This window comes from Filicampus tigris, chromosome 14 (assembly GCF_054856515.1).
Source record: "Filicampus tigris isolate MCC_2025a chromosome 14, RoL_Ftig_1.0, whole genome shotgun sequence".
In the NCBI taxonomy this organism is placed as follows: domain Eukaryota; kingdom Metazoa; phylum Chordata; class Actinopteri; order Syngnathiformes; family Syngnathidae; genus Filicampus; species Filicampus tigris.
The window spans coordinates 15,220,442-15,246,619 of record NC_141230.1 but is presented as its reverse complement, the minus strand read 5'-3'; the positions used below and the strand labels follow the sequence as shown (position 1 = coordinate 15,246,619).

The window sequence follows — 26,178 nt, the reverse complement described above, 5'->3', positions numbered from 1 at the left end:
CAACGGAAAATAGTGGGGAAACTAAACTCAAGCGCTGGATAAGAAGCTACTGCAGGGCTGTGAACATGCGAGATGTGGAAATGAAACAGTTCAGGAGGGGATGTGAAGGGGACCAAGGGTGAGTCAACTCCAGGTGTTGATGCATACAGAGAGGAACTATGCTCAAAGTGTGTGCCAATTCACTCTAAATGGAAATTGGTTGTTGAATGAGTGCACTGGACTTGATAAATGTGGATGTCTACTCAGTAGGGAATACAGCAAATTTGGAATATTTTCATCCAAATGTTTTGTTTTTACAAACAGTCTTAAAAAAACAGCAGTTTCTTTTCTCTGACTGGAAATTTTGATGCGATTGTTTGCTTACTGCAATTTCAAGGCAGTAATTGTAGCTTCAGTGTTATATGTGACGCGCAACCAGGTACCATGTGATCTGGTAAACGCTCGGACATCACTCGATATAATTAATGAACCCCTTAACGTTTTGCAGAAATAGCTTTACAGTGTGTACAGCAATTAGTAATTGACAGCCCCAAACTAGTTTATAATGGCTATAGATGCCATAATATAGCGACTGAGCTCCTCAATTCACTTCAACATACAGTAGTTCCTTAGCACCAAGATGCTACAAAATGGTGGTCAAGCACTACATGAAGCTCTTAAACTCACTTCAATATAGATTCTTGGCACTAAGGTGTCAGTAGATTGCGCCAAAGCAATGCTTTAGGGTCTGAGCACAAAAACAGCCAACATGGTGTTGTTCGTGACCTTGGAATTTTTGTTAGCCCAGGACCCCCTGAACTGCATGCAGAAAACTGTGCGTTTTTTGTTCTTTTCTAGGTCTTGGTGATGTCATTTACATCACTACCGTAAAGTATTTTTTTCTAAAATGCTGGTCAGATTCTGAATTCTTCTCGATTCAAGGCATTGCGTTTAAAGGTTGAAATATGCGTGATGTAATGAGCTCTTTTTTTTTTTTTTTTTGCACGTTATTGTCTGCATGCAGATATTTAAGGCACTGCACATTTCAAAAGTCAATTTTGATTGACACTACGGTTTCCTGGGTCTCAGCAGCAGTTTGAACATCTGGAAGAAATGCAAAGCAAAGTCATGACCTATCCCATCAGCACAGCCATCTGCATCATAATGAGCTATTAGTGGCACCGCATTCACCGCTACCGCCATCTCTCCTCACACTTACAGAGGTGATGTCATTCAGCACGTTATCTTCTGTGAATGCAATGGCATATTTTTAGATTTCTTTTCTCCCCCGCAACTGTTTTGTTGTTCTGTTTTTTTGTTTGTTGCACTTTCATCTTGAGCGAGTAATATGTTTTTCTTCAAACACTCTCGTTCTGCAATGTAAAAATAAATAGTGGCACTCCGGCATGAGAGAACGGGAAGTTTATTTCGCATTATTAGTGCAAGCAGAGCCCTGTCTGCAGAGAACGATGTAAAAATGTCTTGGATATCCTTAGCCAGAAAGTCACAAAACGATAAAAAAAAAAAAATAAATAAATAATGTTAGGATTGTCTCTAAAAAGATTTCAATTAAGTGTGAGAGGATTTCAGTCATTTGTGTCAGCGGTAATCCTGACGGCTTCTTTTAGTTTCTTTCCTTTCAGCTTCCTTCCGTCTTTGTTTCATATGTTGTGGTTATTTATTTCCATGCGTTGTCTCTAAGGTGAACAGTGGCCCTCAATCTTTGCGCGCAGCCTTTTAGAGGCTTTAACATGCAAACAATGTCACAAGCTCAGTGTTGCATCTGGATGTTTACAGCCATGTACGCGTGGAAAACGTGTCATATTCAGGCTCGAGTGTGCAGAGAGGCGGTTGAACACCCTTGAACAGGATGCGCGCCTTCTCGTGCAAGCAGGTGTTTGTGTAGGGGTACGTGCGTGAACGCAAGGATGAACACAGGGATGCCGGCGAGAAGATGAGAAGAGGTTGAGGATGAGAGAGAAAGAGAGAGAGAGAGAGAGACAGAGCGCTTCTTGGCAGCAGCGTCGAATCGGGCTGATTTATCTTCCTACAATGTGACTCACCGTTTGTGAGGCGTAAACTTCAGATTTTAAAGGACTTAATCAAAGACGCAGAGGAAGGGATGGTGAGAGAATGTTGGAGAAGAGCGCATTGAGGATGCAGTCAGGGAAAAACATCAACTGTTTGAATTTTAGATGAAATGCAATTAGAGGGCCACTGCAGTATGTTTTGCTGTAGCTTGCTAAAAAACGGAGCCAAGAACAGCACTGTAACATTTCAGATTAGCAACTTTTGAACTTGTGATGTGGAGGTTCTTCGCTAATAAGTGTATTTGGGCCACCCCAAAAATATATTTCAAGAATAAAGTTGATGTTGCAAGAATAGAATTACTGTATGTTTTTCCAGACAGCATGTAGGGATAGACGTGATACAGATGTTAGTATAGGGGACTTGAACACCAGGAAGGCCAAAAAAACTAAATGAAATCAGCAATAAAAGATTGCTGATCACCACCATGTGATTACGCCAACATTATGTAGGAACTACTAAACTGAATCGGACTCTTTTGTTGAGCTTGATTGAGGACTACCAACTAGCTTCATTTTTTTTTTAAAACTTGAGTTTAATACCGTATTATTCGGAGTACAAGTCCCTCCAGAGTATAAGTCACAATAGTCAAAAAAATGCATCATGAAGACAAAAAAATATATGGTGCTCTGGCGTATAAGTCACCTTTTGGGGGAACTTATTTGACAAGACCAAGAACAGTAGCGCTTGAAATGGAATTCAAAATCCCCAATACATAATCGTGGGCGCGTTCGGAAATACACTCCGAGCGCGCACTGCTTCACTCGGACTATTTGTAAACTCTGATCATTTTTCAAATATGCCGTTCGGTTATTTAGAGTTCAGGCATAAGAGTACATTTTTGAACACATCCCGTGTTGAAGGCAGCAAACGAATTCCGGTGGGATGAAACTTCCGTATCTACAAAGCATCAGAGCTAATTGAGCGCCTTAGGAGTTTTCAGTGCATCTCTCAGCCTTTGTTGAAATCAAATAAATACAGCAGCATCTGTTCAATCCCAGGTTTGTGTTGGATAACACAGGATTGGACATTCGGTGTGATGAAGACCAGCATTGTATGTGCAAGAGAACATCAGAAAAGAGTGTGAAAGGACTGTATGGAGTAGGCTATATACTGTAATACAACCTTGTTTGTCGAGGTATGTGTGGGAGGACTGCAATGTTTGGGCACATGCCTGAAAAAAATTGTGTTGAGCCAAGTAATAATGTGTCACTATTGGAAACAAATGTGTAAAGTAAATACATGGCAAAGACCGCTTTCGTTCTAGTATGGTTAATGACTTGCTTCTAGACGAGGTCCTAATTGATTACGACATTTACATATGTGCTCGTGCAACAGTGATAATCCCATTTACAAAATGATCCTGGGATATTCTTTTTATAAAATCTATGAGTAAGAAATTGCCTGGTGTGTGCCAACATGCGATACTCCAACTCTTCATATACATTTTCTTTTTTATGGCCCTCCTGAGTCGGTGAGAGGACAGGTTTTACATATAGTAAATCCGACAGACACAAATGTTCTTTATCTTACTTATTCATCCTCAAATTTCCCCTCACTTTACATTTTCAATTTTCCATAACCTTAACTTGCTCTTTTATCTTTCCCGCCTAATCCCCCGTCCCATCCTTTGATCTGCCTCATTTCAGTCGCCTTCATTTGATTATGTTTAAGATTGCCATCGCTATATTCCACCCTCGCCATCGTTGACACCCCCCCCCCCCCTCAATTCGTATTTATCCACACATTGTCTCTCTGTTGATGGGGAGGCATTGAGGCAGGCAAACAGGCAGGCAGGGCGATGGGTCATAATGATGGTGCCGGCTTCTATAAAAAGCCTGCAGGCAGCTGAATCAATATCTCCTGTTGTCAAACGGCACCTTATCTAGACAAAGTGACAGACCGAGGCTATTGGCTCTTGACTGCCGCACAGTTTTCGGAGCATTGCATTGGTGGGCTTCTCCAATCTGCTCGTTGAGTGGCAATGCGTGTACCCTGGAAGGCTTGGCCGCGGCAAGCTCTTTTGTTAGCCTCACATATTCTGTGGAGCAGAAAATCTTGCTGGACTTGTCACTGCAGCACTTGACAAACAGCTCAGCCTTGCCATTTAAAAGACAAACACACCCATGCGCAAAATATTTCTGAGAGCTTTGTGAATACAATGTGGAGCTTTCTATATTTGCTCGTATAGTGAAAGTTACATGTGCATGCAAAGATGAAATTGCTCTGGAAAGATAACCAAGGCCCACTTCTCTGTAGTTCTGCAGTGGTTCCTCTGTCTGCTTGAGGTTGGCTTTGTTGAGAGTCTTTTCAGGTCAAGAGTTCACATGAAGGCCGGATGTCATGTTTGAACGGATTTGGTGAGACGTCTTTTATAAACCATACCAGTTCTGAGACTAAATAATTATCAGCCATGTAACATTAGTCTTCCTTTGAGTAATGCAAATTCTTATGTGGGCTCAGAAAAAAAGGCCTCTTTGAAACCCAAACAATCAATACTGTAATCTCCATGATGTTAGGAGGAAGAGACTGTCACTTTAAATCCTTAATGATTTATTCACACCTGTATCAGTGTTGGCTTTGATGTGCCTCAAAAAAAATCATCCAATTCTGAAGCCCACCAAAATATTCAAGAATATTCTTCAAGTCACACAAAATAGACTAGGAGTGCTTTACGCAAAACTTGGCGCGATTTCTATGAACTAGGGCTGCTCCATTAACATAAAAAAAAAAAAAAAAAAAAAAAGAATATTAATAGCAATTATTTTGGCCAATTTTGTAATCGTGGAGTGTAATAATCCTAATTGAATTTCGATTAATTGCACAGCCCTACTATGTACCTCACAATAGTTCAGTTTAAACGATTTTATTTGCCCTGTGCAAAATATGTCTATGACACTCTGTTGTTTATATCATGATTTTTGATGCCTGGGGTAATGGTTTAGCTCTGTTGCTACGTTAATTTACATTCCGAGACTGTAACACAACAACAGTCACTTAATTCTTCCATCCTCAAGCATCACTTTATGCCTCACTCTCCAAGTATGACCAATCAAACCCACTCTCTTACATTCATGTAATGATGCGTGGACATTGAGGCGCAGAGATGGCGTGCTAAAGTGGCGACATGTGAGATGATTTCAATCAAGGTATTCTGTGATTCCTCTGGAGCTTTTCGACTAACCACCGCCGGTGGGTTAGCAGCCCGGCCTGTTAACTTGCTGCATAGCATACGAGACTCTCAACCCCGGGGACGGTGGAATTGATAAAGAATTGCATTTATAAACTGTATCAATAATTGGAATTGCTAAACTCTTCTCAAATCCCGTCCTTAATCTCGACCAGTCGATGGTGTACGCCGCCTTTCGACTAAAGCTAGCCGAGATAGCATCCAGCTCAACTGTGAATAAAGGCAAGTGGTATAGAAAAGTTTATTTGCCAATTAGTGAGGGGAAATTAGTTGTTTCCAGCGCCTCACAATAAGTGTGCAAAGGGCCATTTAGAAAAGCCCCCTTTTTTAATTTTTTTTTTTTTTTTTAACAAATTTGGCTCCTCGCTCAATAAAGAGAACACCACCTCCATTATCGTTGGCTCTTCTGACTGTCGACTGCAGCAGTGAATTTGCAGGTCTACTGCTAATTTCCGTATAAAAAACTAAATACACATTGGCTGTTCTGTCCGTATTCATGAGACAGTGCACTTAAGTCATTGTGCTACAAATTAGAACCCCTGAGTTGCTAATTACATTTCTACCAACAGGTAATTTGTTTTTGTTGGCTCTTTAGAGCGTGAACTCATTCACGTATAACACCATCTCATCTGTTTCATCTCATGAATTATAGGTGGCATTTTGAAAGAGAATAACATAACCCAATGATCCGGCTGTTTTTGAAAATGTCATCACCAATAATTGTGTTTCTGTTAACACGAGCAGACGAGGAAACACACTGACCCTCAACATTTACAATCAGCTCGCATTGTCTGTTCTAAATGGGCTGCTTTTTATCACTCGAAATAAGGACACAGTTCTGTAGGTTTATCCTGACTCTTTCTGCCTTTATCGAAATATTTCTATTGCAGACATGTGCCAACTTCCAAAGGAGATATTCGATTCCCTCAGAACATCCTATCTGCGGGTTAATTACTCACTGAACTGCCCATTTGAATACAGCCAAGAGTGCACAAGAGCCAGATTGCGTGTAATTGCTTGTAGACGAAGGTGATAGCAAGAGTGGCACATGCCACAAACATCCTAAATGTATGTGTATACATTATGTACGTATATCCAGAGGTGGGCATCCCGTCAGATTGACTGGACCAGACCTATTTTACTGACGATTGATGAGACACCTTTTAAAAAAAACGGACTGACGAATGACAGAAATGGGTTTTCATCTGTTAATGTAATCGTCACTAACTGCATCTGTCAGTGACGGTCCATCAGTATATACTGACGAACTAACGGTCAGTGACGGACTGGCGGGCCGTTATATAATCGCCTTATATAACTTATATATATATATATATATATTTATTCAAAAAATATTAACATATATTTATTTAAAAACATATATATGTATGTATATATATATGTATGTATGTATATATATGTATGTATGTGTATATATATATATATATATATGTGTATATGCATTTATAAATAAATGTGTGTATATATGTATGTGTATATATGAATATGTATGTATGTATGTATATATATATATATATATATATATATATATATATATATATATGTGTATATGTACAATATATATGTATATGTTTATGTATGCCCCAAGAGATGGGTAAAAACAGGTGGATTTTGTTGCTTAACTCATATTCGACAGACGCAATATTAATCAGAATGCTATATTTCAACTCATGGGGCTGCATGGAACATACAGGTATTTTTTTAAAAAAAAGGATGTTTGGGTTGTTTTCCACTTTAACTTCCACTTTAAACCTACTAAACTAATAAGGAGACAAGATGAACATCACTGCGCCAGTACCAGTAGATAAAGTGAAAAGAATTGCTCTGTTGTTAAAGCGTTTTGTTATAGCTGCAGCTGTTGTGAAAGAACGATATAAACAAACATCAGAAACGATATAGATGTTCTATAGGTATGAATGTGAATTTAACTGGTTGTCTATGTGTCCTGAGCTTGTAGAAACTCGACATCATCTCCGAATCTAATGAGGACAAGCACTATTGGAAATGGATGGATAAACAAGCATGGAGTCATTTTAAGTGGATCTAAATAATACTAATGCTGGATTTAGGAGTGCCTGAGCCATTACTTGCCTTTCAAGGGTGCTGGAAACACTCTTCCATTGATTTAATAATTCATGTTGACTCTGTTGTTATGGATGGTACTTAATGGCTGAGCTTTGGCAAGAGTGAGAAAACAGTGGAAAGGAGAAGATTGCGGTCGGTTATTATGTTGTCTGGAATGATGTCACGTTGTGCCATAACCTTTACAACTGTCACAATGAGTGTATGTTTACAAGCAACATCTACAGCGAGAATACGCCACTTTGTCAACCAGCTTTCTTTTTTTTTAAATTCCAACACTCAAATGTGATCCAAAAGCATCAACAACCAACCACACAAATACCATTGATCACATATGTGCATACACACCTCACTTCCTCCAGTTTTGGTTTTGCATTCACTCTGCTGTGAGATGATACTCTAATATAAATTGACAGACCTTCCCTCCACTGCTTTACCACTGTTATTAAACAAGCACAATGTAATTATTATACACCTCACACACACACACACACACACATGCTCAAGCAAAGAAGATAAGAAAAAAAAATTGAAAAATGTGGTGGTGGTAGTAGTAATTGCTTATCCTGCAGGATGAGAATGAGATTTTTAACATGGATGGCTAGAGATACAAGGAGAAGTGGATCTAGGGTCAATTAGAGAGCTAATGGTGGGATCAATCTTCTATCAAACTGCCGTCATGTGATTTGGAAAATTTGCATGCTTTGACCACTTTTAATGTCAGTACTCTGAACTACAAGAAACTGGTGGGGGGGAGAACACACAATAAACACTGTTTTACAGTGGGTCATTATGACACACAACATGGCAGGATGATTATATTCCTCAAGGCATATGGGACCTGACGAACATATTGATTTACAGAAAATATATTGATTGCCCCGGAAATTTTGGTTGAAGCCACCAACCACATAAAAGTCATGTTTTGTTTGATTCAGCTCATCCTGAGTGCGTGACAATATGTGCCCAACCTATGTAAGACTGCATTTAAAATTGGGACAGCACAACCGGAAAACCGCTCACCAATCATCTATGCAAATGAACCAGATGCACAGAAGTACAGAGTTGAAAGGTGTTTTGTCAAATTTTGGCATGACACCTTCTTGTGACTGCCTCAGTGAGCCCTTAGACCATTCAAACTCCAAATCTGCATTGCAGAATAGATGACATGTCTCGACAATTTTGGCTAGTATGCATCTGCCTTTCAGACCCCGGGACGTAAAGATGCAAAGGAAGCCATCGCAATTAATCTCAGGTTTGATGAATCGCACGCTAAATTAATCTATTTGCATTTACACTTCACAGAACAGGCTAAATTAACTGTGTGTATAATGTGTTCAAATGGGCCACATGCAACATGTGATAACCAGTCAACACTGATTGCAACTGATGAGCTGAAAGCTGTAGAGCTTTATTCAAAATCACATATAGAAGGTAATTACAGTAGATCAGAATATCTGTGTGCTATTTGGTTGTTGAAGACAAAACAGAGGACCTTTTGATTTAAGGTGCAACGACTTCAACAACCAATGAGATTCCGGTCGATACTCGTCACCCTTTGGAGATTAGCATGGCCTGAATGACGAATAAAGATGTTTTGTATTTTTTTGGGCCAAGTTCACAATACAATAGTTGTCCCTTGGAATTGCATAGTAAAGTGAGTAATGTCGTGATGGCTGCAAATTGCTGGTTGACAGCACAGAGGCCTGTTGGAGGGAGAGAATGACTCATTGACAGACACTCAGGATAAAGCAGATGCACAGAATTTAACAGAGTGGCCAGATGGCTCGGCCACAAAGGCAGAACATTGGCTTTATATAGTTGTTTAAATATTCGACTGGTACAAAAAATCAATGTTATTGCGCAATCAAAGTGCGCTAATCGGGATATTAAGTCTCTGTTAGTGTTTATGATGTTGCCAATCTGCTGATTAGAGCATGTTAACTTTACTTCAGATAGGAAATGACTTGGCAACCCTGGCTCTGTTGACATGAATGTTTTCATGAGTTTGGTATTTAAAAAGGAATATGTCAAATTGTTCCTTCCCACGACCTTTTCTCTTCTCCTGCACCTGCACATTTGAAAATGAATGACTTGTTTGTCTAGTGCAATAACAGTGGTGACTAATTGACTCTTTAATTAAGGATGTTTTTTCTTTCTGGCAAGGACATATGTCAACATTTTAAACAAGCAGGGACAAACTATATCAGCCACTTTTATCGTAATTCAATTGAGGTCAAGGGGAGTTGCCTCTTGGCTTCTGGCTCACTCACTGGTGTAAATCCAATTTGCTCTTTGCTTTCTCTATTTTGCTCCATGTCCACTCATAATGGTTGTATGTGCTTGATATTGGATGTGGGGAATAGAAATAAATAAACTGCCGACATGACCTCATGATGAATTGAAACTTGCACGCCATCATGGAACTAAATTGGCAAATTTTAAAATTACGACTTAGTTTTGACACAAAGTTCTTTGTTATACTGCCAATCAGAAGAGATGCTCACAGTTACATGTTAAAGAGAATTCTGGCATTTATTTTGGTGTCAATTGTCTCATTTGCACGGGAGAGGTGATCACAATTCAACCGAAATAAACAATTTCTCCGTGGCATGTCCCTATGTAGTTCTCTGGCAGCAGTGCAGTGTTTATCTCTTGTTTGGATGTAGGCGGTTCACCTTCACATCAGCTTTGTGTTCTGACAGTGTCTCGGTTGTTTTGATGTGGCCCCGAGTGTGATGTGAATTTGAATGTGATGTGCGCTAAGAGTGGTCCGCCAGGGGGAGAGTGATGCACATTGACACACTGATGATTTAAATCTGTTTCCGTCCACTCCCTTTTAGGCGCTTAAATCACACACATACAGTACACTGGCTTTTATACCCTTAAGTGACTGGAATCAGTGATGGTCATTACAGTCAGTCCATAGTCAACACACTGCTGAGGAGTGATTCATAATAAAGAAAGAGTTCTGAGTTCCCGTAGCGAATAATTACCTAATGAACATTTCTGACAAAAAGGAATGTCCAAAGGTAGCTCTGAGCTCAGATAGTTTTCACTCTGCCACACAAGTGTTAAAACAAATTTTTAAAGGGAAGTCAACACAATCATATATTTTTCAAGAAAGGTTCCCAGCAGGCCCACTAATTGAAACACGGCGTTCTGATAAATATTGCGTTTGTGAAATAAGAATTAATCCACCTGTTTTTGCCCGGTTTTGTAGGTTTTGGGGGCGGCCATTTTGTCAAATCTGTCGACTGAAAATGACATCACAACTGCTAAGGGCTCAGGTAATGGCCAATCACGGCTGACCTGTTTTCTGAAGCTGAGACGTGATTGGTCGTTACCTGAGCCCTGAGCAGTTGTAATGTCATTTTCAGTCAACAGAAGTGACAAAATGGCCGCCCCCAGAGATGGACAAAAACGGGTGGATTAACTCTTATTCCACATATGTAATATATATCTAAATGCCGTGTTTCAACTCGTGGGCCTGCTGGGAACATATCCCCTTTAACTTTAGCCAAGAAAAACAAACAACATTCTGCTTTATCTTTTTTAACGACTCACAAGGTTAAGATGGAGTCTGACCGCTTTGCACGTAACCCGTGTTGATTCTTCCTCTTGTCATATTTGTCTTCTCTCAACACTCTTTGTTAAGCTGGCCCTTCTTTTGGAAGAAGGGTGAATGAAACTGACGCCTTGAACTGTTGGAATCCTTTCATGAAAAAAAGTGTCTTTGCATGCCTTTCACGCCCGAGGTTTGAGCTCCAACCCAGTCAGCAGGTTTTCTGGAAGGCACTCCGATCACCATGCATCCTTCCCCCTCCTGCGGTCTTTTTCGACACCCCTGCTCTGGTCCTACCACCACCCTCCCCTTGGCGCGAAACATTGACTCGGCAGTCAATCGCAGGGCACATATAGAGACGGACAACCATTCACACTCTCATTAACACCGTCACTGAGTTGGAACTGAACACATGCTGTCTGTACCGAAGTGCGCCACTAGACTATTTCCACGTTACAGGCCAAGTTTCTGAAATTGTCGTTTGGAGGATCTAAAATGTTATCCCAGCTGACTTTGGACTGGTCTTCAGCCAATTGCAGTGTACATATACAATCCCCTATGGACATTTCAGTCTTTTGTGAAAAAATGGTAGAATAGACTCTTTCTTTCTTTCTTTCTTTCTTTCTTTCTTTCTTTCTTTCTTTCTTTCTTTCTTTCTGTCAAAGCATTCATATATATATCTAAAGTTTTGTGTTAAAACCTGTGTTCCATAGCCTGCAACGCTCCCTGATTACTTACCGAAGCTATTCATTATGGCGTTGCACGTTTTCTCAAAATAACAGAACGGATATGTGATTGCAGCTGATAAATGTTACACAATCACCTTGCCCTGAGCTGTTTGTATGATGTTGTGGGTCGACTTCATGCCAGGTGAGGTGGAGAGTAGTTTCACTTTGTGAGGAAGATGGAAAGGCAAAACCAGCCTTCCCCCATCTCTAAAAGTCACATTTATACTGTAGTTTGTCATTCCTGCAAATGTATATCATCTGTAGCGCATTGTAGGACAACTAACAGTAACTATAACCGTACTGTCAGACAGCGAAGCATTTATGTAATTTCTAATTATTTTCAATAACAACCTTGTAATTTATAGGTAGAACATATTCATTAGTGAAAATAAAACAAAACATGCCCGTTAAGCCCAAAGGTAAGATAAATTTTTCTAATTGCTGTTTGTGTGTGAATTTATTTTCTATTTCCGTTTGAGTCCAGATGGTATTGTCCAACGTGTCCCAAAGATCCTTTAAATCTTCCGGCATTCTGTAAGGACTATAATGCAGGCTTCTAACTAACACACACACGGACAAAAACACCACGTTCCTTTCTTCTTTTGTTTTTTAAATAAGAATGGAATTTATTTTGTTTTGTTGTCATTCACAAATCACCCCAATCAAATATCCTTTTCCGTGTACAGTACCACACGTTAAGATGAGTTCGTGACAATACATCTTCGCCAGTGCAATCATGATAATACTGTCCATGTTTGTTGGGATCACAAATCTCCTGATAAACCACTAGCAGGATCATTTTAATGCAAAGCAGTGAACATTTGCCTACACAACCTGTTGACAGTGATCTGCAGTTGGATTTCTGTTCAGCCCACACTCCTTATCAACATATCAGAAGCCCCTTTGCTTTCAGAGCATACTTGTAAAAATAATTAGCATTAGCTTCGCGGACTGAACACTGTTTACTTGAATCAGAGAGACAGCCAACGGGCTCTGTAAGGTACCGATATTGTTCCTTCCTGGCTTTCCTTGCACGGATGCTTCGCCGCTAACGTGAATGCCCTGAGGTGGGGGAAGAGGAGTAATCATCAAACATCAATGTGCATTTATAACCTTCTCCAGGCGTCCTTTAGGCTCGGATTAGATAAAGCACGCAAGATGTAGCTTTCGTGCAGCTACCACGGCTAAAGAAATGGAAACTTCAGAGCTACTAAAGAAGGAGTGTGAAACTTGTTTTTATTGCAAGCCACATTGTAGTTATGGTTTACCTCAGAGGCTCCATAGGACTGTGACACCAAATAAAAATATATTTTGTACACAATGGAGAAGTAGTTTCGAATCAGGCAAGGAAAATAATGTGTTCAGCATTTGTTCAATTTATTTTAAAAGAGGGTTTGGCGACATAAAAATGTGTGCAATATATCAACATTATTAACTTGTTCAACGCCAGCCATTTTCAGAAAAGAGAAGCTCTTGAGTGCCATGCAGCCAATTTAGAGCATTCTGATTGATCTTTCAAGGCTCACAAGAATATTTTGTTTTATGCCTATGTAAACACAGAAACCACCAAACGAATGGTTAGACTCCCTTCTTTCATCACACACAAAAAGAGTTTGTTTCTACCGTATTCCATTTTTTAGTACTCAGCAGTAAAACATGGGTTAGTTTCACCCAAATCACTTATTTTGGGCCGATAATCAACCCCCCCACAACTAACCCACTCAGAATTTTTTAATTAGCAAACAGTGACTTTGACGCTAATAATTCTCTCTTTAGTGACGCCCCAAACATCTGAACAGTCCTTTCTCCAATAAAGTACCAACAATGAAAATGCACTTTTGATAGTAATATAATTTATTTACTATAAATAACCAGTGTAACAATTTTATGTTTGACAAACACCATATACTATTTGCACGCTATTTAGCAGTAGTAGTATTTAGTAGTGTGTGGGTGGGTGTGTATGTGTGTGTGTATGAGTGTATGTACGTACATTACATAATAGCTTCTACTTTTTCTTCTTGATTTCATCCAAAAGAGATCCAATACAGCCATCTATAGGCAAAAGTTTTTTTTTTTCCTTTCCTGGCTTAATGATTAAACCACAGTTGGCCGAGACTTTTCTCCACCCGTTCCCATAGAAAAACATAGTTGACAGCAGTTGCCGTCCATGGCGCTCCCCGTTAGGATTCCCACTAACGCATTTCACATCAACGTTACTGAAAGAGTTCAAGGTGAGCACAATTTCCAAATTTTGTACTGATTTTTGCAAGAAATGTGAAATTGATGTTCATGATCTGCTGTTTAGTTGTATTTAACTATGGGCCTTCTAAAACATGAGGCGAGACGGATCTGGCCGCCAAACCTTGACACTTGTGCACTCATGTTTTGTATTTTTGTATTTATTCTTTTTGCTCTGTTTTAAGACATCAACGCACACATGCAGTAAAACCAATAAGCATTTTTACATGTGTAATATTTTCACATCCCTTTTCTGAACAATGCTACAATTCCTTGACTCGGTGATGTCATCAGACTGGGACGACCCGGGGTTGACTGCTTTTGTCAGCATGAGAGCGGAGCAGCTGTTCTTCAACTTCAGTTCCTTATCAATGAGGTAAGACGAACTACTTGGTCAAAACATCGGGACACCTGTCTATTATTACTAGATGGTTTTAAAGGAATTTTAATCATATCTAGCTGGCGAGGGCAAACTATTCCTAAAAAATGGACTAAATATCTTGGTCAGATAATGATTTTGTGTCTTAAAAGTTTTGTCCAATGTGTATTCAAACAAACATGCCTGAATGTTTTTTTTTTTTTTTTTACATGAAATGAAGTAAAACTACTCACAATTTGCTCCCTTGGGTCTTGCTTATTAGTATATGCAGTTATTCCATTGTGTCTTTTTTCCATGTTTCGAAACAGACATGTATAATAATATTGTTGTTTGAATAAAATAAAACAAGACTGGAAGGTACTGGACCGAGCATTATAAAAGTATTATCCAAATGTGGTCAGCTTTAGAATGAGGTCAATAGTCATTGTTGACCATGTGATTAATGCAGGTGTTCTCCTCAACGTTGCTGCACGTCACTGCCCTCTCTTGCACTCAAGTGTGTGGGCCGTGCGGTTGCCCTGCTAATGCTTGCTTTCTCAGAGTTTCCTCTTGAAATTCACTTTGATGTATTGATCTAAATGACTAGCACAAAAGTGGCCACTCTTAAAAGAGGCTGTTGAATCACAGCATGAACATTTACGTCACACAGACGTCCCCGCAGGTTGTCATACCCAAAAATGAATTCCGTGACCGTGCCTGGGCTCTCTCTTTCGTCCATGAGCAGGAACATGAAGTGGAATTGCAATTATGATCAGAGGTTGTGTTGTGCAGGATATTATTAGACTAATTATGTTGTTTGTTTGCCTGTTTTGAATATATTATTTTGTTGAATGAATAATACATTAAAAAGAGAAAGGTGGTTAGTAGTTTAAACAAATGTGCAGTATAATCAACTCTACTTTCTTGTTTACCACACGCTTAACAACATATGTCTCAAGATACCTCAAATTTCAACACAATTGCTTTTCATAAAAGGCTTAATTAAAAATAATATACAGTTGTCAATTGTGGGATACTGAGTGCTACGTCCAATTCATAATTCATAACCTTTCTGTTGTACCTGCCACTACCACAGGTCAGTTTCATTTGTATTTTTGTAACGGTCTTTGGGTCACCAACAATTGTACCGCTTTGATGACGTTGGGCTACACAAGGCCTTCTGATTATCAGAGCATTTTTGACCCACTATTCTTAGGCAGTAGGTCGTATCATATGCAGTCTGCTTCATGTCTGTAGAAAAACACATCATGTGATCACATGTTGTCTCTTCTGCTAACTTTCAAATACAGGTAAACTATTGACTGATTATTTATTAGTGAGCTGATGATCTGCATTCACAATTCCAATTTGCTTCCATTGGATCCATTGTAATGTGCAAACATGCATTTAATAATAGGCCTATATAATATTCAGCATAATTAAGGCAGTCAGGTAGACAGTGTCCTTTAAGTATTCGCTTGGTAGTAAATCTGCCTCTTGTTTTCATTCATCATGTTGTCATAGATAAAGTATATTGTATATCAAATAATGTTTTACTCTGAATACCACAAGAAAGTCAAACACACATAAATAATATTTTGAAGATAGAATAACAAGAGCAGCGATATTAGTTGAAAGCAAGGAGAAGCACAGGTGGGTGCAACAGGAGATAAATGGAGGCAATATTTCTGAGCTAATACCAAAGAAAGAAAAAAGAAAAAGTAAAAAAAATCTGTACTTTACTGGAAACAACAGCAAATTACGTGTTTGTCTTTAGTATCAAGGAAATTACCTGACTTGCAGTGTCATTTTACCTGTTTTTATGCTATTATGCACACAAATCAAAAGGGAAAAAAACAAAACATTTTAAATCTTTAAATCTACTAAATGCGAAAGATAATTTTTTATTCATTTACTGGATGTTGATGCAGCTCCACTAAAACAAAGGTGTAGAAAAAAAAACATGTTTTTTCTTAAAATGAGTTGAAGATTATGTAAATGATTCATGTGAATAATGCGATGGCCTGTGGCCTGTGAGCAGATAATATAAAACCAAAATTAATAAAATGGAGGAAAAAGCTGCTTTACACTTTTTAATACCAAGATTACATTTTTAATCTAATACTAATTCTTCCTTGGGCTCCAATCTTAAGAGCCTTCGAAGAGGTTCACCGTGGGAATTTCACTGTAAATACAATCTGTTATGCCTTGGACAAGGGTCAAGCAGCTTACATTTTTCATAGGTTATTGTTATGAATTTTTGCTTTAGTTCCACAGTTATTGGTTTTACTAACATCTCTCGATTCTGTTGTCCTGCAACCTTGAACAAGTGTGATGGATGGATGGGTTGATGCTATTTTAAATATACAATGGTCATTCAAGATACGAGTGACTTGACTTGCGAGTTTTTCAAGATTCAAGGCATTTGGCAATTCCTTTGCTTTGACTTCTGAGCAAACATTTGAGATAAGATGACTTTGAGTTTTTTAACATAAGGTGCAGCAACACAGGGAGACGGACAATTTTTCTTTCTCCACTGTAAAAAAAGATGGATATTACTGCAGATTACCGAGTCAGATAGAGTAGTTTAGTGAAACTCGCACACACCTGAAGGAGCTGCAATGAATGAATCATGATGCACAAATTCTTTACATTCTATTTAATTGTGTTATTAATTCATGTTTTTATGAAGTACAATATTACAGAGTGCTATGTTATGAAAAAACGATGACAAAAACGTTTGTGTTTTTGAGGGAGGCTGGAACAGATTGAAGGTATTTCCATTTATTTCAGTAGTGAAAGATGATTTAGAACATGAACGTGTTCACGGAACATATTATTCTTGTATCTCAAGGCACGATTGTATTCATCCCTGCTTCTAAATCATTAAATATACCATTGTATACCTTTTATAAATACCATCCTTTTAAGTCTTGTGATTGTGTTACGTCACAGAAGTAATGAAAATATTCCAGAATTCTTCTATACTTTATTCTTTCCTGAAGTTTTTTGGTTTTTTTGCCTTACAGGGTGCGTTAGTCACAGCCTGCGCAGATGACACGTTACACTTGTGGAATCTTCGTCAGAGGCGACCGGCAATCCTGCATTCACTGAAGTTCAACAGAGAAAGGTGCGCACCTCTACTTAGACACACAACACAAGATGTGATCGGCTCCAGCTAACCCACAATTATAATGAGGACAATTGGACGGAAATGTACATTACCTTGTTGGCAATGACTTTAAAATTGATCAAATTTCACATGATGTTACAATATAAAAAAAACAAAAAAACATTTGAGTTGAATCTTTTTTTGTTTCCACAAAATAACTCTGTGGGATGCTGAGAAACAGCAGATTCACATTTTTTTCTGCCATCAAACTTTAATGGCAAACAATGGCTTTCATATAGCAATACTGCTTTTGAAAAAAGGGTCCCCGCTCAGAAAACAGTAAACTCCTAAGTAGAAAATTGATGGCTCAAACACCTCAGGTGGTTCAAAATGGAGCTGTCCTCTGTGCCACAAACACATTTCACCACACCACTTTCCTCATTTCTTTTCAGCCTTGTATGAATACCTCATAGATGCAATAAGAAGGCTTGCAACATTTTCATTTATTTAGTTCAGTCTACATCTGCTTCAAGAATAATCTTTCAAACTGAGAGCTTATGTTTTCTGCTGAACAGCAACAGAACATTGGCATGGTTGTTTTTCTAACAGAACAAAGGTATATGTTTGTTTTTTTTGTTTTTGTTTTTTTTAAGGCTAACAAAGTGCTTCAGGTCAGCCATCCATTTACCCATCATCATTTCCACTCCGCCCATCCTGAGCCACGCGAGGCCTGTCCTCTCTGACATTGGGCGAGAGACGAGGTAACCTGTGAATAACTAGTGAGCTGTCCAGGTTGACCCCGCCTCCCACCCAATGTCAGCGGAGATAGGCTCTCATTCCCCGCAACCCCGGAGACCGCATCAGTGGCACAGATGATGAATGGCTACTTCGACAGTGCGCCATGAGCAAGCACTTGGCAACCGTGACATGGAAAATAGCTTAGTGGGTGAACATTCATCAACCTTGACCAGAGAGTGCCACAGAGAAGCTGAGTGAGACCTGAAGGGGTTACAATAAAGCTAAATGTCTGGATCTTAGATACACATCCAATCTGCGCTGTGAATATGCCCACACAAACACACAGAGGAGAAGGTTTGCAATTACGTTTTGATCTCTGAACAACATTGTACCTGCCTTGTGGTACGATGTGGTAGGAGGCCTCTGCAGGTCTCAGCAGCCGAGCAGTGAATCATGCTCAAAGACAAAAGGGGGGGAGAAAAAGCAGCGTCGTGAGTCATCCTTCAAAGGTGGTGACTTACTATTTAACTCTGTGTCTCCAGGCACAACCTACAGAAACAAACGCCTTAGACACCCCCGCTCAGAATCTCCCTCCGAATAATGCATGAATCAGTGGAGACAGCGGAGACAATTGTGTTGTGATCGCTGTCAGTCACTTTCTTGTGGCTGTCACTCCTGAGTAATTTCACATCATGAGATAATTGGACATTATTGAAACCTTGGACACGCTTCTGTGCGCAATTGAAAGGACATTTGTGTTTTTCTTTCCATAATGATGACACATTCGTGCTGGGCTGTGCAATCGCAATACAATCACGAATTTTGTTTGCTCCAAAATTAACTTACATCGTTTATTTGGCCTTATATTTTTTAGGTTGGAATATTTTCTTGTTTTGTACCAAAAAACAAACGATCGTCTGAATAATCCTGATTTAAATTATTACCAAAATAATCGGGATTAAAAAAAAAAAAAAAAGTCATAATCTTCCTCCATGTATTTTCTTCACTTTATTAAGCAGTTATGTTGCGTACAATGCTTCAGCTGTTGACTTCTCAGACGGTGCCACAATGGACAGATTGTTGTTTTTGGTTTTTGTTTACATCTGAATCGATTTTTAAGAGGTGAAAGCCCGTACATGTCAAGGATGACCCCCCCGCCACTCCCCCCCCGCCCCATTTTTTTCTTTCACGTTATACATTATTCATGAGTCATCAAACTGTTATCCAACTGAAATTACATTTGTAGATGCAGCCCGATTGAACGGCAGAATTACATTCTTTTTCATGGTGATGTTATAGGTTTGCACAGCCACTTGTTGCTAGATGAAACTGATATGGGCGTGTAAGTCAATTAAAATAAACCTTTGCATATGTCCACACGGTTGTTCAAATGGAAAATTAGGGGCTAACAGTGCCGTCTGTGTGATCAAGGTCGCTTATTCGCCAACTTGAGTTTATCCTTACTATGTAACATCAGGGGAATACTGTATGTGATGCAGGACATTCATTAAATGGAAAGCATTCAGGTTTCTTTTCCTGGCAACAGTGCTGAATAACTCTTTGATTCACTACCGGTACTTACTGTGGCTGAGAATTTTCTTATTAGGAAGAGGCATACGTGGTCGTAAAAACGGGTGAATGGCAATGATACCCGTATGATAGGCACCGCACGCCGAGGGGGGAAAAAAAGCATTCCTGCCAAGTATTAAATGAAAATTTCAGGATGAGTTGGCTCATGAATTCTGTGATTGAGCCATGGGATGGCGGCCATGGATAAGGGCAGTTATTAAACCTCATTCTAATGATATGGTCGTTACATGACGGGCATGCTGCTGTTTGGTGTAGATTTGTCGTTGGTGACTATCAATGTACGTGTGACCGGTGATAACAATATAAAAGTACTGTAGAAAACGCCTGACATATTATATCTGAACGCGACTAAAAGCCGACATTGAGCTGAAATTGAGAAGAAAGACTTGTTGTTGACTGTACAGTAATGACGATAATTCATCACAGCCTATTATGGCAATCCAAAGATACCACACAAGTACCCCCCCAGCTCCCACAATTGGGATTGTGAGCAGTCAAGAGTGAGTGGTGTAGAAACATTGCAACATCACATTTATGATCTCCCAGAAAAGCGCAATAATTCAGAGCCAGACGGAGACATGCAATAATGTACCATCTCATGTTGTTCTTTGGATGACTTTAACGGGACATACTATGCATTTTTTTTTTTTCACAATTCAACCCATTAAAGCCTGAAGCCCCTCGTGAGACATCTCTCTAAAACCTCCGGTCGTCTTTGGAGTCACCCTTGAAAACCTGACATTTTCGCCACCTACAAAATAATTAATATCTCAGCCCCTGTAGCAGATAGAAACATAATTCCCCAAAAAATGGAGAGCTTAGACATGTGGCTTTCACACAGGCCCGAATTTATTAATCTTTACTGTTTCAATCAAAGATGCAAGTGAAGCACTATTTTTAATTAAAAAAAAAAAAAAAAAAAAAAAAGTGGTAATTACCATGCTGTGTTGTCTTACGAAGACGTTGAAATCGTCATTGTCCACAAATATATATTTTAACCATACATCACGTTTGGATGGTTTCACGGCTTTAAAGTCCGTGAGCGTGTCATCTATATCACTGCCGTGATCGCTCCCACGATCGACCGTGCCTCCGTTACACCTCGAAAAAAAATCAGGTTATCCTCCGACAACTCACGACACAGTCACATGTATATTCTGATGCATTTCATTGGCTAAGAGACCGAGAATTGGATTAACTAAAGAAAATGACGTATACGCTCTCCCGGCTTTAACGGGAGAAACACGAAACAGCGCTCCTGGCTTTAATGGTAGAAACGCGGTTATGCGTTCCCATCCTTAATGGGTCAAAACAGTTCTCACACGTCTTAACCTGTAACTTGCTATACTCTGATCCAAATCTTGCCATTTTAGGGGGCTGTTTTGCCACATGCAAATGTCAAGTACTGCTCTTGTTACCATGACAACAGGATCAGCGTTAGGGCATTGCGACAAAGCCATCCTAGCCAGTGTTGCCAACTTGGTGATTTTGGTGTTTGGTGTTTTCCCCCTTTTGAATAAGAGATTGCGGAATAACTCCATTCGATGGAGATGTTTCACCCCTCTCCGTCCAGACTGCAAATGTATGGTGCTTATGCAAAGCCACTAGTGTGTGATTCAAGCCAAAGTGAAAAAAAAATAAACACAATACACACACACACACACACACACACACAGACACTCCATTTTGTATGCATATTCTAACCTTTTTTTTCTCCCCATTTTCTTTCTTGCTCTCCAGGATCACATTTTGCCACCTTCCCTTTCAGAGTAAATGGCTTTATGTGGGGACGGAGCGCGGGAACACTCACATCGTCAACATCGAGTCCTTCATTTTGTCTGGATACGTCATCATGTGGAACAAAGCCATCGAATTGTGAGTAATGAAACCTCTGAATCAGATGTGTTTATGTCACTGGTGGAGGGTGCATTTAAAGGGGTAGTCCAACCCCCAAATATTCTTGGCAATAAAATGTTCTAATCAGCCCCACTAGTCCAAACACATTTTAATTGATATGGCATTTGTGGAATATGACATTTCAGCCATCTCCGGGAGCGGCCATTTTCTCACTTTCTGTCAACTGAAAATGCTCAGGGCTCAGGTAACGACCAATCACGGCTCAGCTTAAAAAAAAGGTGCAATGCGGGTGCAAACGCAATATTAATCAGAATGCTGTGTTTAGACGAGAACATATTATTGTAAAGACATTTTTGGGGTTGACTTCAGATGAAGGGATAATCCTGCGAGTTCAAACTAGGCTGTTGCTGATGCACTTGTGCTTGGCCAGTCTAATCATCAAAGAAAAAAAGCATTTTGCTCCATTAGGCATTCATCAGAGAGATATGCCGGAATTCATTTGTAGGTCAGGGTCACTGTGCCCTCACACTGTGATTAAGACAACATTTATCACAAATGTCTTATAGAGTAAAATGCCGAAGTCTTGACATTTTCGAACCCAAATGTCAGGGACGACTTAACCACCATTTGCATTTCATACAGACACACACACAGAGTAAAAAGTATAACTGAACTTTGATCTTAGATTTGAATGATTTACATCGCATGAGCTCTACAAAAAGAGAAATCATGCTTTGAAGACTGCAATGACAGTAATAAAAAGTAATGACAGAGTCTTCAAGCCAAATAAAGGTCTTGTACATTTGTTCAGATGTAGTTTTTGTTGCCGCCAATGTAGATTGACATCTTATATCCCCATCAGTTACACCGCTGTGGCTTTCGTGCGTCTGGTAACAGTTTTCCCCAACCTCCCAAATGCCACCCACCCACGTCACACTCTCTGGTGTTACACTGACAAGCGCCCTGCTACCATGTCAGTCACTCGCCACTTCCACACCGAGCCATCTTGTTCTCTTGTGACATCCCAAACGACAGTGAGCAGTCATAACACTGCGTGTGTCTGACTGTGTGGGAAGACACTCTCTGCAAAGGAAGATCTCAGATGCCAACTTTACGTTTGGGAGTCAATACAGAAGACGACTTACAACTTCTGTGCGTTCTCAGTAAGAATATGTTGAATGAAGCTTGCGTCGATTCAAGCAGTAGTCACAATGCGGTTGCCATCTGAAATATGTAATAATCGTCTACATTCCTGCCTCACCTGTCGGGAAAAAAAAGAGGCATCAATTGTTAATGTAGTTCGAAAATCAAAAATAATTAATATAGCACTGTTGTCCTATTGTTTGAATTGAATATGGATTGCGAACCCCGCCAGACGTACTCAGATAAGAACTCAACGATTTCATCAACTTTTTTTTTTTTGCTCCGTAGTCAGTCATTGTTTAAGTTTCCCCGAGAGAACTGTAGAGGACTTCACAGGCGGCACTAACAAGACTGCGGCGTTCAAAACAGATTGTAAAAGTCTGTGTCACATAGTCAATGACAATTAACCCGGAGGTAGCACCGAGTCGGATTTGTTGAACAACCGTGGACTGCGTTTCTATGGTGCATCAATCATTAAAGGCAAGGCAAGGCAGTTTTATTTATATAGCACATTTCACACACAAGGCAACTCAATGTGCTTCACACAAGCAAAGACAACACCTACAAGCATTTACAAACACAACAGTTAACAACATTTCAAAATCAAAGTAGAGAAAACAAAAGCAACCAACAAAACTACAACATTTGAGCACATTAGCAGAAAACTTTAAAAACATTTAAAAGTAAAGGAATAAAAGTGGGTTTCTAAAATTTATAAAATATTTTTTTTAAAAAGAAAGATTCAAAATTGTCTAGAGGACCTTAATCAAAGGTATGAGAAAAAAAGCAAAGTTTTTAAGATGGATTTAAAAGCATTTACACTCGGGGCTGCCTTAAACACTTTTAGTACAGCAAAAATTGTAACCTGCACAGAGCAATTCAATTGCAGTAAATTCTTACATATAGGCTGATCATTTTTTCTTGCATGTACAGCCATTATGCATAAAATGTCTTTATGACGCAGTTCCTCCAGTTTGTAAAAAGGTTGAGAACAGTTCTCAGTTCCCTGCTGTCTGTGTGTGTTTTGTTTTGTCACAAAAAAAGAAAAGAAAGAAATCAGGGCACTGCAGTCAGCATCTAATTTGCATACTGGCCTTCAAAGGGTGAAAGCTGTCACTGTGGTGTAAACCTTTTCACACCAGCAAATCCATTGTCTGGGAATTATGAAATGTGTGCTCTTGCCAAGGCCAAGTTTATTATAATTTTTTTTTTTTTTCCGCATCATTTTGTGGCATCTTGGGGCCCGGGAATTATGTTGATGTGAGGGGAGGAGGTTCGGCGAATCAGGCCATAGCATTGTCTAATAGAAAAAAGTGCCTTGCCGCCAACTTGTGGCAGTGGGGGAACAGTCACTGAAAATGTCTCGCAAATATTTAACCCGTGTAATTGAGAATATTAAAGCGCAAGTCAACCCAAACATATTTTTTTCAGGAATATGTTCTATGCAGGCCCACTAGTTAAAACAAGGCATTCTGATAAATATTGCGTTTGTGGAATAAGAATTAATCCACCTGTTTTTGTCCATCTCTGGACAACCAATCTCGGCTCACCTGTTTTCTGAAGCTGAGCCATGATTGGTCGTTATCTGAGCCCTGAGCATCTGTGATGTCATTTTCAGTTGACAGAAGTGACAAAATGGCCGCCCCCGGAGATGGACGAAAACGGGTGAATTAATTCTTATTCCACAAACGCAATATTAATCAGAATGCTGTGTTTCAATTTAGTGGGCCTGCACAGAAGGTATTCTTGAAAAAATATCTTTTGGTTGACTTCCCCTTCAATGATAGTATGTTTGTCTTTCCCAAAAGTGCAGAACAAAAGAATTAAACACGAATAGAGCATTGCAAATACAACCTTATTTGTGTGCTTCTTATCACTGTCACCCCCTTATCTTTCTCTTTACAGATCAACTAAAACTCATCCAGGACCTGTAGTTCATCTGAGTGACAGCCCAAAAGATGAAGGCAAGGTAAGTAGGAAGATGAAATGAAGAAACACCTTTTTGTTTTTTCCCCTATTGATCTCACGATAACGCGGTCATACTTTTCTCCTGCCATCGCACGCACGCACGCGCACACACAGTTGTTCTTGAGAGGCTTTAGACATAATATCCTTTCAGTTTGGTTGTTTTAGGGTCAATCCAAAGACAATTTGGTACGAAAAGTGTCAGGTGGCGATGGCTGAAAAAGATGTCATTAACAAGCGCATTGATTGGCGCAGTGGTTTTCATAGCCGCTGGATAAAATCAGACTTGACAAGCTGCGGAGACATAAAAACAAGACACACACTCACAGCTGCCGTTGCTCTTAGCGACTTCAGGCAAAGTGTTGCATGCATGTCGCATTCAAGGGAAGTGGAATATTTTTGTTTTCTAGGCCGCGATGCAGACAGTCGTAATTTTTGCTTTTGTGTTTGTGTGACGAGAATGATTTGAACAGAACGTTTGAACCTTATTGAGAAAAGATCCCTTTTTGTGTGCGCTCAAGCATCTTAGCGGATTTAACGACTCATCTTCCAGGGTGTTAAAATGCAAGGTGGAAATATTTCCGATACGATAATTCCAATTTGAGAAAATAAAAACTGCAGGAGATCATGTTACGAGCTCATTTTTTCATTTTAATTTTGCATAATGCTCTCTGAAAATGGGTCCTAATACGGAGTTTTGAATTAGTATAAAGACCTGTTGGATGTGTTTTTCTAATCAAGAAATTACAGGCAATCAAGTGTTGTATATTAAGTCAGAGATTTGATTACTCAGCCTGATAAGCGTGCGAGATTTCACTATTTCAGCACTTACTTTGATTGAAATATAAATGGTTATTCTGCTGCCAAAAGCTATATTAATACGGAATATAATTACATACTAGATTTGAACAACACAATTCTTATAAAAAACTTCAAATGACATATTCTAATTGCTCATTTCCATGGTTTAACGTATCCCATTAGATCATTTGAGAGAGATTAAAATATTCCTATGGCGAATTTGTAATTTAAAGGAGACTTTATGGGTTACCCCTGACATCTGGATTTGCATATCAATAACATCCCCTATAGGACTGCACTAAAAGAGCTCAGACGACATTTGCTGACTGCACAATTTCTTCGAGGCTTCCTCCTTTTTCTTTCCCACCTTCTCTCAACTTCTTGATCTTCCAGTGTGAGATGTCACAAGACTTTCCTCTCAGCAGTATGAACACGTTCCGCCCCTTTCTTTAAAGCTACCCTCCTCGAGAACCGCTTCCGTCTATGCTGATGGAAATTTGTCAACTCTGCTCGACTTTGATCCAGCGTTGCATGTGGGAACTGCGTGCCTATTTTTTACCTACATAGCACAATTTTAGCTATAGTGCGTGAACCAGAAAGCACACACACAGACTCGCGTTTGGGTTTTGCGTCATTTGGTATGGAAATCACAACACAACATGTACTGAATATGATACAACGGCTAACAAAGAAAAACAAACTCTGACAGCGTTGTCATTT

At 39.4% G+C, this 26,178-nt stretch overlaps 1 protein-coding gene across 12 annotated transcripts in view; it reads left to right on the top strand.

Annotated features, from left to right (window-relative positions):
* Nucleotides 1-26,178, top strand: part of stxbp5l (syntaxin binding protein 5L) — a 93,052-nt gene that overhangs the window by 26,784 nt on the left and 40,090 nt on the right. For all 12 annotated transcript variants that reach the window (XM_086052474.1, XM_086052485.1, XM_086052483.1 and 9 more), the window contains 4 exons: nt 14,189-14,270; nt 17,282-17,382; nt 21,433-21,567; nt 24,598-24,661. In XM_086052474.1, coding sequence (XP_085908600.1) covers nt 14,189-14,270; nt 17,282-17,382; nt 21,433-21,567; nt 24,598-24,661 — 382 coding nt within the window. The remainder of the gene's footprint in view (nt 1-14,188; nt 14,271-17,281; nt 17,383-21,432; nt 21,568-24,597; nt 24,662-26,178) is intronic.